This window comes from Pipra filicauda, unplaced genomic scaffold (assembly GCF_003945595.2).
Source record: "Pipra filicauda isolate LSUMZ 115617 unplaced genomic scaffold, ASM394559v2 scaffold242_size1167801_pilon, whole genome shotgun sequence".
NCBI classification, from domain to species: Eukaryota; Metazoa; Chordata; class Aves; order Passeriformes; family Pipridae; genus Pipra; species Pipra filicauda.
The window spans coordinates 89,991-103,491 of NW_024104357.1; the positions used below are offsets into that span (position 1 = coordinate 89,991).

General features: G+C 39.0%; 1 protein-coding gene across 3 annotated transcripts in view; it reads right to left on the reverse strand.

The window, feature by feature from the left end:
• The window catches only part of TBL1XR1 (TBL1X receptor 1), a 110,364-nt gene that overhangs the window by 11,035 nt on the left and 85,828 nt on the right, over positions 1-13,501 (reverse strand). For 2 of the 3 annotated variants that reach the window (XM_027724605.2, XM_027724601.2), the window contains 10 exons: positions 10,813-10,915; positions 8,479-8,624; positions 6,789-7,008; positions 4,671-4,818; positions 4,323-4,464; positions 3,966-4,029; positions 3,767-3,864; positions 1,984-2,044; positions 670-791; positions 135-209 (listed from right to left, as the gene is read on the reverse strand). In XM_027724605.2, the coding sequence (XP_027580406.1) occupies positions 135-209; positions 670-791; positions 1,984-2,044; positions 3,767-3,864; positions 3,966-4,029; positions 4,323-4,464; positions 4,671-4,818; positions 6,789-7,008; positions 8,479-8,624; positions 10,813-10,870 (1,134 nt within the window). In that variant the 5' untranslated portion in view covers positions 10,871-10,915. The remainder of the gene's footprint in view (positions 1-134; positions 210-669; positions 792-1,983; positions 2,045-3,766; positions 3,865-3,965; positions 4,030-4,322; positions 4,465-4,670; positions 4,819-6,788; positions 7,009-8,478; positions 8,625-10,812; positions 10,916-13,501) is intronic. The other variant, XM_027724606.2, reaches the window with a different exon arrangement.

Below are 13,501 nucleotides of genomic sequence, written 5' to 3' on the forward strand. Positions count from 1 at the left end.
CCTTGTTACATTAAAAAAGAGCAAATATTGGACAATACATTGGGAAGCACAGTGATACTTCTGGATCGTCCACATGAATGCTGTGCATTCCAGAGTCCTACAAAGACAAGGGCCAGAACCAGAACTCCCATTACCTTTAGAGTCATGTCATCAGAGCAGGATGCCAGGAGATTACCAGTTGGATCCCATTTGATTGCATTTACTTCATTCTAAAATTGAACAATGAGAGTAAGTTGGAGTCTTCACTTCCATTACACATGACAGCTTACAAAAGACAAAGTTGGACAGCAGTTATGAGTATCTGCATAACTGTCAGATTTTAACATTTAATTTTCATTCACAGCTTTGCCTTCAACAATAACAACAGCTTTTTGCTACCTGTTCACCACATTTTCCCATGCATGCTTGTACACCACAAAGTTTTAAAGTTACCATGTTTCTTTTTCTAAAGCTCACTTTTGCATTCTGGCACTGGCAAAAGAAGCTGCACGTGGGAGTGAGAATTGCTCTAATAATCACAAAGACTACAGTTACCATACGCCCTTAAACCACAACTACCTGTATGTGCACCTATTGCCTGTACAAGTGCTGTGTACTGGCAAGTTTACTGGGCCCCCAGTCTCTCATTAATAAAAACATCAGAGCAATCCCCAATCTTCCAGTACTTACTGTGTGACCCTGGAAGGTTTTGATGGGCCTATCTTGTCCTAGTTTACAAACGTGAATACACATGTCTGTACTGCAAGAGGCAAATGTGTTGTTACTCTGCCAATCAACATCTAATGCTGGTGCTAAAAGAAAAAGAAAGACATTTAAAGCTATTCCTGTATTCTGCAGGAATTTCATGTGCAAATTCAGCACACACCACCTTAGAACAAATGCCAACAGGAAGCAATGATTAATTTTACAGCAGCTCTGAAGATAATCAAACACTATGAACAGTAAGAAATGCAGTCAAAATGAGTTACACAAAATGAAACAAAATTTAATATAAGTCATTAAAATAAAGAACATATCTGAAATGGAAGTTATACAGAAGACAGGGCAGCAGGACACCAGGCTGCAGTTAAGCCATGTGTAAATAAATCTCAGGAGTCAGCACAAAGAACAGGTTCCCACAACTTCACACGTTGTCACACATGAGCTCATCTCCATTAACAGCCCCTGCCCGTGCTGATAGATGACAGCCAGGGAAAGGTATTGATTTACTTCCTTTCTTAATTCCAGTATTATAAGGTGTGGTAACTTGAAGCTTAATCATGGGCAACATATTCCATTTGATCAAGCCAGATATTTATGACAGATAGCACTCAGAACTGCTTGGAGTAAATAATGAAGTTTTTTTATTGTTGTCATGCCACTGGAAATGTAGTGTGAGCAGAATGAAGAGTGGAAACAAGACACATTTCTTAAAGGCCCTTCAATGACATGTCCGTCATCCTCTCCCTTCTATTTCCCAGCTGATTCTGGCAGGCTTGCTCAGCATGCAGCCCACAGAGCAATTTGTCTGACCTCCTGTGAGGCTGCACTCTCATCCCAGCTGGCCACTGAACAGCCTTTCAGCTGGTTTGTGGCCAAACAAATTGGGGACAGCACAGCAGGAAGCAGGGAACAATGGGATGCGGGGCTGGGATTACTGTAGCAGGAAGATGACAAATGCAGTCCTTAGGTAATAAACACAAGTCCCTCGTGGCCCACCCACTTGATTTGTCTGCCACTGTACTACAGAAAGTCGGGAATATTTGGATTATTTATCTCTTATGACTTTCACAGAAATGCAGTAAAACTGTAAAATCAGAACAAATCTACCTTTGTTCACATTTTCATTACGAATATGGGAGTCAGTAACCAAAGACTGCCTGTTAGATTTTAAAATGGTGTGAACAAGCACCACAAGCACTGGATCTTTTAACTTACTTTAATAAATAACACTTTTTTCATCTTTTCAGATGACAATCCTGAATGACCAAAATCAAGACTTACCAGAATGAAAAGGAAACTGCTGCTTGGCTTCGCCAGTGTGGGCATCCCAAATAATTGTGGTCTGTATTAAACAGATAAATAAACAATAAACAAACTTGTACAAATTGGTAATTTCCCAACAATTACCACCATTCACAAGTACCTGAGTACCTACGCTGCTCCCCACCACCCAAACCTGATCCTGATTATACATTTCCAGTGTTTTAACCACTATAAAGGAAATGGTAGTAGACGTACAGACAGCTGTAGAAAACCTTAATATGTTGTAATATTAGAAAGGTGTTTAATCACAACATTTTGAGGTCTGGAGGGCAGAAGGGAGTTGTGGGCTTTTTTTTATTTTTAATAAACAAAAATTAAATAGATTTACCTCCTTAGTCCTATTTATATTCTTGTAATACATTCCATACATCTACTTTTATTTCAAATACGTGAATATTCAGATTGTAATATCAACTACTCACTTGTCCCTAAGGAGATCTTATCAACAACTGGTCACATTCTGAAAGATTTAAGGGTGCAATTTTGTTCTGAGCTATTCTCTGCCAATATTTTGGTTAAAGAAATCTTACAGGACAAAATTTGTGCCTTATGATCACTATATTATTTGCCAATATCCCTGATCTACCTCAACGATCAGTGAAAATTTTGACACACATTCAATGGAAGCATGAACTGACCACATAAATAATTTATGAAAAAGAAGCATTAAGGTTTGAACAATCTTTCTGCTAATGCAGAATATTTTTCGAAGCATAAACTCAGTTACTTTGTCTAGGAAGTTTTATTGACTGAAATGAGGCTTCTATTTTCCTCCAGAATATTTTTCTGCAAATTAAAGCTGTACCTCTACAAAGATTTAAAAACTGGCATAACCATCACAGCTGCCAAAAGAGGAAACACAACCTTTCCATGCTTTGAAACATTCCATTTTCCTTCCTTGGTGCCAGCACAAGCATTTATAAAGCTGGGCACTAAAGCAAAGCAGGTTAAATGTGTGCAGGAAAAAAATAACAAATAAAGGAGAGAATTTACAGCTTTACAGTGACACTGCCAGTTTTAAGTGGTTGTACTGAGCTTGCAGTTTGCTACTCTCGCTAAGAGAAAGCCTGTGCTGACTTCTGCACCTTGAATCAGCTACTCAACTCTTCTTACACTTTTGAACACTCTATTTGATTCTTTGAATTCATCTTAAGACTATTCTTCATCACTATGTGTCCTTCCTAATATTCATAGAATCTCTCACACTAACAACAGCTCTGAATTTAAAGACCTTGTGAGTCTAAGTTTGTTTAGAGATGTGAAATAAAACACAGTTAAACAATGAGCTCCATGGCATTACACTACTGGCACTTCCCCAGTTACATATATTGACTTTCCTTATATTCCAGCTCTAAACTTTTCAACCATTCTCAGGCTTGACTGATATCCAACTCAGTGATTTTTTTTCCCCCGAGGCTTTGCATAAAGTGCTTCACTAAATTTTAGATGATTTGGTTTTAAAAGGTTTAATGTTTCTGCCTTCAACGCACTTACTTTCCAACTTAGGCTAAACTAATTGCAAAGAGATCCATGGACACTGAAATCTAAGAAATTAAAATATCTCAACAAACTACCATGAAACCCAAAGAAACACAGCTAGAATAACAAGTTCTTTCTAAGTACATATTTACATCCATGCCTTCAGTTCAATTTACTTACTTTTCATAGCTTTGTTATTTTGCTTACAATTAGATTATAATGGTGAAGGAAAGAATTTTAATTTTACCAAAGATTATCTCACCTTGTCCACTCCTGCACTTAAAATGAAGTTTCCTTTCTTGTTCCATTTTAACGCAAATATAGGACCTTTATGTTGCCCTAAGGTGCTGGCAAGATTACCTGAAAATTTATATTGATATGAATACATTAAAAAAATAAAAAACTATGCTGTGAGCCACAATACAGGAAAATATATTGGAAATTAAAAGTATTTTACTTACCATCTTTAGTCCATATCCTGGCAAAGCCATCGTAAGACCCAGTTGCTAGAAGTGTACCTTCACTCTGTCAGCAGAAAGGTCATTTATTTATTTTTTTTTACCGTATAACTCAAAGCTAAAGAGCACAAATTTCAGGTAGAATACATCTGCATAAGATTTGTGGTATTTATTCCACTGACTACAACTTATTAAAAAGAAGTTCCATAAATGCAATAGAAGAAATGACAACGCCACTCAAAACAGCAATATTTCAGGCGCCACCAGAGGATGCACCGTTGCTGTCAGTTAAAATTTGACTACACAAAACTGTAAGTACAATTTTCCCTGGGTGTTTTGAGCACTGCCTTTTGTACTTACGTTCCAGTCCAGCGATGTCACATCTTTGTTGCTGGGTACATCCTGCCCTCCTTCCCGGATGCAGTGCCGAAGTACCAGCTGCGTCGAGCCGCTCGTGCTGTTCTCACTGAGGTTCCATATCCGTGCTGTCGAATCTCCAGATCTACAAAACATTATTGTATAGTATCATATATAATTATATCACATTATTATTGTTATTATTTAAAAAAAAAATACAGTTGGAAGTACTCTTTTCTAGACAGCAAACTTGGCGCAGAGGGCGTTGGGGTAGGTGTTATTTTAACGCGGTTGCCATCAGCACTCAGCAGTGAGCCGGATATTCCACACATTCCTGCTAAGTGCACATACCCTGAGGCCAAAAGGTCACTAACGGGATTCCAGGCACAGATGAATACTTCAGATTCATGGCCACGAAGCACCACTGCCTTGTTGGGAGGGATTTCAACATCTCCGTCTACTTCCATCATGTCTGTGTGATTATCTGCATTGTGGGAAACAGTAGAGAGAGGTGGATTTTAATATTTTGGGACAATACTACTGTACGGGTCAGATTCTTATGGGATAAGGACAACAATCCACAATTTATGTGATACAAAAATCTGACAAAGCTGTCAAGTTCCCTTATTTTTCCAGTTCCAATTTATGAAGCGCTATAAACAGATAGGGAGTTTCAAAAATGTGGGAAAGCTCTTTGCCCTTCTAAACCTTCACATCCACATGGATTTAATTTTGAGGCTTCAAAACTGAGGCTGAAAGTTATTTTTTTGCTATGTTAAAAAACAAATGCTGTTACAAGTACTCAGTTTCTCAGGCCCAGTGCTGCAGTTAAAATATGTTACTAGTCTAACTTGTGCTTTCAAATATGCTTCTTACACATTCATTTTCAAAAATCTCTCTTTTCAACAACTGCAATCAAACAGGTTTTAAATCTACATCTCAGACACTTCATTTACAAAATGGCTTTAATTAATATAATCACATTTGGTGATACAGTAAACTGATAACAGAAGCTCTCAGCAATTACCATGGAATTGTGGCAACACAGAACTTCCTACGTGGAACTGAGGTTGTATCCATATTGTTTTGTAAAACACACTGGGGGTAATTCAATAGTTCTCTTGGCATCTACCATCAATCATTTTCTATTATTAAAAATAAATTCACGCTGGGTGTAAATGCAGAATATGAGAAATGCTGCACAGTTCACCTGTTCCGTACTTATTCACCGCAGTTAAACAAATCATTCCACATCTATTGCTTAATTTAGCATTAAGGGTTTCTGTCACTGTTCGTACGTGTGAGAAAACAGAAAAGGCTGTTAGAACATGCATAGTTTTCAGAAAGACACCATATAAAGCATTGCTTCAGTCAGAGAATCGATGCCAGTATGAAGTGCTGTACCAGCCAGCAGGGGCTGCTGGTAGATCACAGTTAACAGTGCTGTGATCCGAGGGTTATCCTTTCTCTATCCAGTTCACAGTTAACGAGTAGATAGATGTCCTTTTGAGATTTCTAAATGAGAGCATCAAAGTAGAGAGCTTATTTGTTTCAGCCAAAGATTATATTTCCAGCTTTTTATCATATATACTAAAAAAAAAACTCTTAGTAAAATCCAGAACTTGTATGTGGCCTGATAATAATATTCTCTCAAAAATGTCATTTCTTCAGGTGTTTTTACAGCAAGAGCTGTAACTCCCACTCTTAAATGTGAAATTCAGACTTCCAGAACAATATTTTCAGAATGATTTTTTAACGCCTGACCCAAACTTTTCCATACTGAGCCTGACTGTAAGGTATGTATGTTCCTTTGATCAGGGACGAAAAAGAGAACTCATTTATTTCACCAATCACAGCTAGAATGGAACTGATGAATAAACCAACCTTGAAAGCAGTTGCATTGAATAATTCTGAATAGCAAATCATGAAAACTGATACTGGCAAAAGAGACAAGTGACACACGACTTGTCCCAGCAACCATGACCTCAGGTAGACCTGTCCTAGGGGGAGCCAGGTAGAGCTCCCAATCCATGGATTAACAGAACCTATTGGAAGGAGTTTGTGGAGCTTCAATGCTCAGTTTTAACTGGCTGTGGATTGGCAGAGTCCTCTTTCCCTGTACAGGGGCCAAACCTGAGGAGGTGCAACGTTTTAAGAGTTGTCTCTGATTATTTTCTGCAAGAGCTTTCAGAGGGTTCTGTGAAAAACCTTCAGATGATGGGAAAGGAGCAGCAATAGAAGTGAGACTGGGTCTAGGGAACATGGTGAATTAACGAATTCAGAAGTTTGCATCTCCTGCAATTCCAAATATCAAACTGGGGACAGTCAAAGGTGAGACACCATCTGAAGGTATTCTCTGCAAGCTGAGAGGTTACCTCTTCACTTTTACCTCACTGTCTACTGGCTCATATTTTGAGAAACGACAAGAAAATGCTATCACAGCTTAAGGTCATTTCTGTCTCAACTTACTTGCTATAGTATGTGCTCCGTTCTCTTCCCCATTTGCAGTATTCTCTCCATTTTTTGCTGATCCCTGTTGGTTGGTGGCAGCTGCAGCTGCAGCAGCTGCTGCCTGTTGTTGTGCAAGTTTATCTCTGTAGGCCTGTTGTCTTGTCTGTACCACATCAGGCATCACCGCATCTATCAGTGAGAGAGACTCTATCGGCCTACCATCAAACAAGGTACCATCCTAAATTATAGCAGAGGGAGAAAACAAACAAAAAAAAAAGACAACACCAAGTATAAATTAACATTATGGGCAAAAATTCCAAGAAAAACTAAAGCTAAAGTTCTGATTTAATACAATACATATAACAAATGGTGCTGGAAGTGGTATCTCATCATTGTCGTGGTCAGGATTGGAATTTTGATCTAAAGGTAAGTGGCCACTATAAATATGCAAAAAAAGCCACTGCAGCCCTCTGGGAGAGCCTGTGGAATCAAAAGTTATTTGCTTTGAGTTTGCTAATTCGTCTGCTAAAGCAAAAAATTCTGTAAGCTATCTATGAATATGATTTCAAACATGAGTGGCTGCAGCAAAATCTAATGGTTTGTTTGAAGAGCGAGCTGCAAACATTGCAACTCGGGTCACTGACTTGTGAAGTTATTCTATCTTATTAGACTAATACTTTCCATAAACATATTATCTGGAGAGTTGACTAGTTTTCTTCCTTTTTTTAAACAGTGCTGGCATGCTTTCAAACAGCAAGGAAGAATTTTATCCTGAAATGGACAAGACCCAGTTAAAAATACACTTATACATATGCTAGGCCTTTGTAAGGATCTATTTTTAGGAGCTAGAAGGATTCCTTGCAATAAATACAGGGTCTCTTTCTTCTATTCCTATCACTTGCTTTATTTTTCTGAAGCTTCCTAAGGGAAAGGATTTGCTTGGAACTATGAAAACTACATATAAACAGCAGGCATAAGGGAGACTGGAAAGAGAGCAGAATTAGTAGAGGAAAAAAATAGTTTCCTTCTGTGAACTAACTGACACATAGAAAGGCTGCTAACCTTCCAGGCATAAATGAGAATGGAAATTGAGGGTGAGTGTCTGCAGCATCAGGCAGGAAGATATATAGCTTTCTGTACTGCTGGAATAACCATTTAAACATCAAATTTAATAGATCCTGCTCAAGATGAATTAGCCAGCAGAGGCAAAAGGCAAAGTGGCATTTACCTTCATCCTTCCTGCCACAAATTCAAACCCTCTCTCTACTTGGAAACCTTGCCTTTGGGCTCTCATTACTTCATTATAACAACACATCACCCAAATGAGAGCTGTACAGTGCTCTCCCACCTCCCTACTGCCAGCCTAGGAAAATAAAAAATTAAGAGATTACTTGTCTCAATTATTATCTTATCTCACTTGTCTGGATGTACTACAACATTATATTAGGGTAAAAACTCTACAGACAACGGACCTTTAAGCAATGAGCCAGAACACCATGCCTGGTGTTGTGTGGCTGCACTGGGCAGAACCCCTACCCAGTTATGTCACTCCATTCTGGTTCCACCACTGGAGTCATGGTGAACACCAGCAGTAAGGAATCTGAAGTAAAAGTAAATAAATAGGATACAAGAAAGTTAAGAAAAAATACTAACATTCAAACTTACTGCAAGCAAGGACACAACGCTCCAGCAGGCAAAGCCTCCTTACCTCATTAATACTGACTTCTGCCTCTACATATTGTAGACCTTTCTGGATGATGGAAATCAAAGCAGCTGGTGGCACCAGAGCACCATTTATATTAGACTGGCTGATATGGCTCTCTATACCAAAGGTAAATGCTGAATGGGAAAACCCTAAAGACAAGGCAAAAACATCAGAATTGATTTACAGACAGACAACGCTATTTGCTGCACCATGGCAGGATCTTCTGTTTACAAACCTGAGCAACTTATACAAAGTTACAGCACGTTTATGAGCTACAAAAAACCCTCAGCAAAACACCTCATTTCCCTCATATGTCTCTAATTTAAACACACAAAAAGATAAAAGCGACGTTTAAATATGAACACAACTACGGTACCATTGGCAGAATATCTGTGCATGAGTCAATAAAAAACCATAAAATATACAGTTCACAACAGCATTTAAACATATTTATATATTCATAAACTGCACGTGTGTATTGCATAATATACAGTATTTAATAAAATATATATATATATCTATCTCCCCAACATACTAAGGCTCACTTGCTATTTTTACTCAGTGATTTGATACCCATGAAAGCGAAATGGATCTGTACATAGAACAGAATTCAGCTCACGGTACAGTGCTGTCATAATTGTGTATGCTTTGGCACCTAGAGCTACATCAGCACTGTGCACTGATTAAGAAGTAGCAAACATGTTATGGTGCAGCACTGGCAGCTGCTTGCTACTTATTTGATCACCCTGAAAAACTGAATTTAACCTAGAGAAAAATAGTTGTTTCAGCAAATTAACTTTTCTGTCATGGATTTTTTTCTTAAACCACTTTATTTTTTTTTTTCCTTTTACCCTGTCAGGTAAGTAAGAAGCTGCCTGAAAACTTTCAAATGAAGATGAAGCAATTTTGTAAGTTTGGCTTCTGTGACAAAAGCAATCTGCAACTGGAATGAGAACGTGTAATAGTTTTCAGTAAATTCAGACGGAACGGTGAGTTTCTGCTTTCTTTTGACAGGCAGATACTGAAAAACTCTGCCATCCACCATTGCTTCTGGTGCTTCTCTGTCTCAAATTGGGAAGTCCATGAGAAGTGAACCTATGTTGCATGAGCCAAATGCATTTTCAAGAAGCCTGAAGCCACCCATCAGCAATCACTAAACAAAACTAAGAATCAGTAAATGTTGAAACAGCGAGGTAAAATATATATTATGTAGTTTTAAATATATATATATACACACACATTAAAGTTGATCTCTTACACCCTTATCTTAAGACTGGAGTTTATTCTTGCTTTAATATGCAGACTTCTTTTATGAATTGCTGAGATCATATTCCCTCCTGGCAGCTGACAATCATCCCTTGTTCATTTACTAGGGCATGCCCTGACTTCCAGTCAAATCTACCCGTTCTAAATGTAGGCTGCATTAAGCAGTCAATGTCACAGCTGTGAGTAAAGATGATGTTGTCTCTTACACAGCTTCAAGAATAACCACCACCACAAAACTCCCTGCAGCCATATGGCCGCATCTAGAAACCCAAACACGCAACACAAACTGCTGATCCGACTGGGTTTGGGAGGCTTTAAAAATAAGGGAACACTGCTGTGTTCTTGCTTGTGATTTACAGACCCAGTCAGCTTGGATGAATATGATAGCAAAAAGGTTTCTTTTTAAGTCTGACAATATTCAACTGCCTTTTACTCCCAAGAAGCAGGAGGTTTTGGCCAGCCTGATGCCAAAGGACAAGATCCTCCAAGAAAGTGTCCTGCAGGGAGGGAGGCTTTTGGGAACGCGAGACTGTAAAAAAATCTGTTCATCTCCATTTAGATTCAAGTGATACAAGCCATACAGTCACAGCTGCCACTTCTTCCTTCGAAGCACAGCAACATCTGCCCTCCAACAGTCACTTTCAGGCAAGGAATTCAGCGACACAAGACCAGCCTGCAGGAGCACCATTGCTCCAAGAACATGGGAAAAAACAGTATTTTGCTGATCATCCTATTTTCTTCTTCAAGTAGCTCCGAAGAAAATGGTGTAAAGTGCCACGGTCACCCTGCAGAGAAGTGATCTCCAGGAAAATGCATTTCTAGCAATCGAGTGAGTCCTTGGCTGGTTGACTGCCATCTGAAGACTCCAAATGACTAAATCTGATTAAGTTACAGAAGGTAACTTGGCAGGGATTCGTTCTCTTGTTGAGAAGAAATACCAAGAAACAGTTCAGACAGAAGCACATGCCTACTGGCAAAATAATTAAATGAGCCTGTGTTTGCTAAAGCCGGTTGCCGATGAAGACCAAATAAATTATGCATTGTTTAATAAACAGAATTGTAAAAACTCACCTGACTCTTGCAAGTATCTATATACCAGGAAGTTAACCTCATCACTGCTTATACTCATCTTTATTCCCAGTTAAACCATGAGGTCACAACAAAGGACACAACCCTGCAAATAAAAAGAAAAGTAGGTCAATTAAATATTTTTAGTACCTAATAGGTATTTCCCAACAAAAGCTATATTTATAAACTAAGTACTTCCCTGGCAGCATAGACAATAGTTTTATTTTATGATGCAAATAAGTCTACTGGAGTCATTAAAAAGGTATTTGTCTCACCACAACATAAAGGTCAGTAAATTAAATATGGAGGGGCCAGATTTTCAAACAATACAAATTGGTACGGACTGGGGAACTATGCTGTTTAATACCAGTATTAAAAAGGCCTCATTTCAAAGGTTTTAAAAAATAATCAAGTGAGTTTCATCTATTCAACATTATTGCTATGGAACACTTTTAAAACGTGGATTTTTCTCTCCCTGGCTAACAAAGACCAAGAACTTGGTTTCACATTGGTATCCAAGCAAGTTCCCACTTTTACTTTCTAATCCACTCTTATTTTCAGGTATTCCTTCTCTAGTAAAAAGGTGCAATATGGGCTACAACATGGTGTCTGTTCAAAGGAAGCCCAGTTATTTCCACTAAAAATTAGAAAACATCTCAGCCATAAACCTCAGCTTTGCAAAAGCAATTCTTGACATTAGAGACAAGCTTTAAACAGATCTTTTGTAGCAACATTTCTCTAGGCTTTCATTCAATACTTTAAAAATATTGATGGATATACATATATACTATTTCCCCCCGATTTTATAAATGGTAAACATTTAGCAAGACAAATAATGTATCTGACTATATATACTTTTGATGAAAACCTCTGAAAACCTGAAGCAACGAAGAGTCTTTAAAACAAGAAGAGACAGAATACAGTATTTTTTTTCTAACTTCTAGTCTCAGTTTTAAGAACATTCTCATGACTTCTGAATGTTTGAAAACCCTGACCTTTCCAAGTAAACAAGTAAAAACATCAGCTTCCAGAACACATTATGAAATAATGTCCATCTCCTGCTCCTACTATCCATCCAGCACTTTTCATCAGCAAACCTACTTAGGTTTTTTACCCAGCCACTCACCACCATAATTGCTCCAGTACAATAACTTCTAGCGGGTGCAACAGGACTGGTAAAGGAAGGAACATTGATACCAACCCTACCCCACCTCTGCACAGCCACCAGCCATGACTGGGGTACAAGACACACCTGCCAAATTCCAATATAATTTGAGGGCTTATTTACTGAGCAGTATGTGAAATGAATGGCATTTTTAGCCATTTCATGTATTAGCAACCAATTTCACCATGTGCAGGACCAAACACCAATTTATTCAGTTATGTTTTGTTGCCATACGTAGCACAAATTATTTTTTTTTAAGATTGTTTGTTACAGAGAAATTATGTAGGAAGAGGAACAATATTTTCCTTCAGAGAAAAAAGGTAATTAACTTTTAAGAGACTCATAAAGAAACCTTTTTACATTACACACACACATGCACAAATGGCAGTATTTGTTTCATGGATCTGTCACTGATTTTTAAGACCTTGCTGCATCACCAAAAAAGATAGATCAAAAGGCAGGAATCAGATGAAAGCACTGTTTGCCACACAGAGAAGTCCTGAATTATTAATAAATAGAGGGCTCCCCACTCAAAGCAGAACCGTGGAAATCCCACATAAATTCACCTGAAGACAAAAAAAAAACCTAACGTTTTTCTTGTCTGTCAAAAGTGTTCTTCACCCTGCCCAAATCAAACGAGCCTCATTTTTTCAGGGCTGGTTCCAAGAGTTTTCCACAAGATTCTCTGGCAAGGCAGGAGCTGGCACCCGGCTATCAGGAGGTGGCAGTGCAGCACTGGCTGCGGGACCCTGACAACCAGAAAAAACACAGGAATGCCTTCAATAAATACACCGCCTGCCTGATGAGGACGTGAAACTGAAAAGGGTGCAGAAGGTTCCAGTGTTTTACCAAGATACAGCTTTTTATCCATTTTTTCTGTGCCTATTTACACTTTCTGAAAGCTCGCTGCTGTGTCTCCCCCAGCCCAGGCCCAGGGGCTCCGGCAGTGCCCAGGGACAAGTGTCCACAGACAAGGGATGCAAAGAATTGTGAGAAGAACGAGGAACACCAAATCCATCTTCCTTCCCCTCCCAAGGCAAAATGTCCCATTAGAGAAGAAATACAGCAGAAGTACAGATATGAGATGATAGAATAATTATTTCCCTTTGACAAGTTCTGAATTGATACAGGGATGGATTCTGGTTGACAGGCTTATGCTGCCAACCCTCAAACTGCTGTTGTTTCCACCCCAAGGAATTGTGCTTCCTCCCCTCCTTCTCACTCACAGCTTCCTGGGAAGCACCCAGTGGGAATGACCCGAGACAGCAGCAGTGAGGGGATGATGGCGAGAAGGAGCAGAGGTGGGATGGAGAGGGGACACACCGGTCATGCTGCTCTCAGTGCTCATCACACACGGCCACCCCCTCACTTCAAGAAGTTACAACTTGCTAAGGGTGTCTGCCGAAGAAAAACAGTAATGGCAAAGAAAATAAACCCGCTAACCTACGAACCACATGAACTCTGTTTTCCCTGGTGCCCCAACAGGGCCACAGGGCTTGTTTGGGAGGTGACAGAGGAGATTTCTTA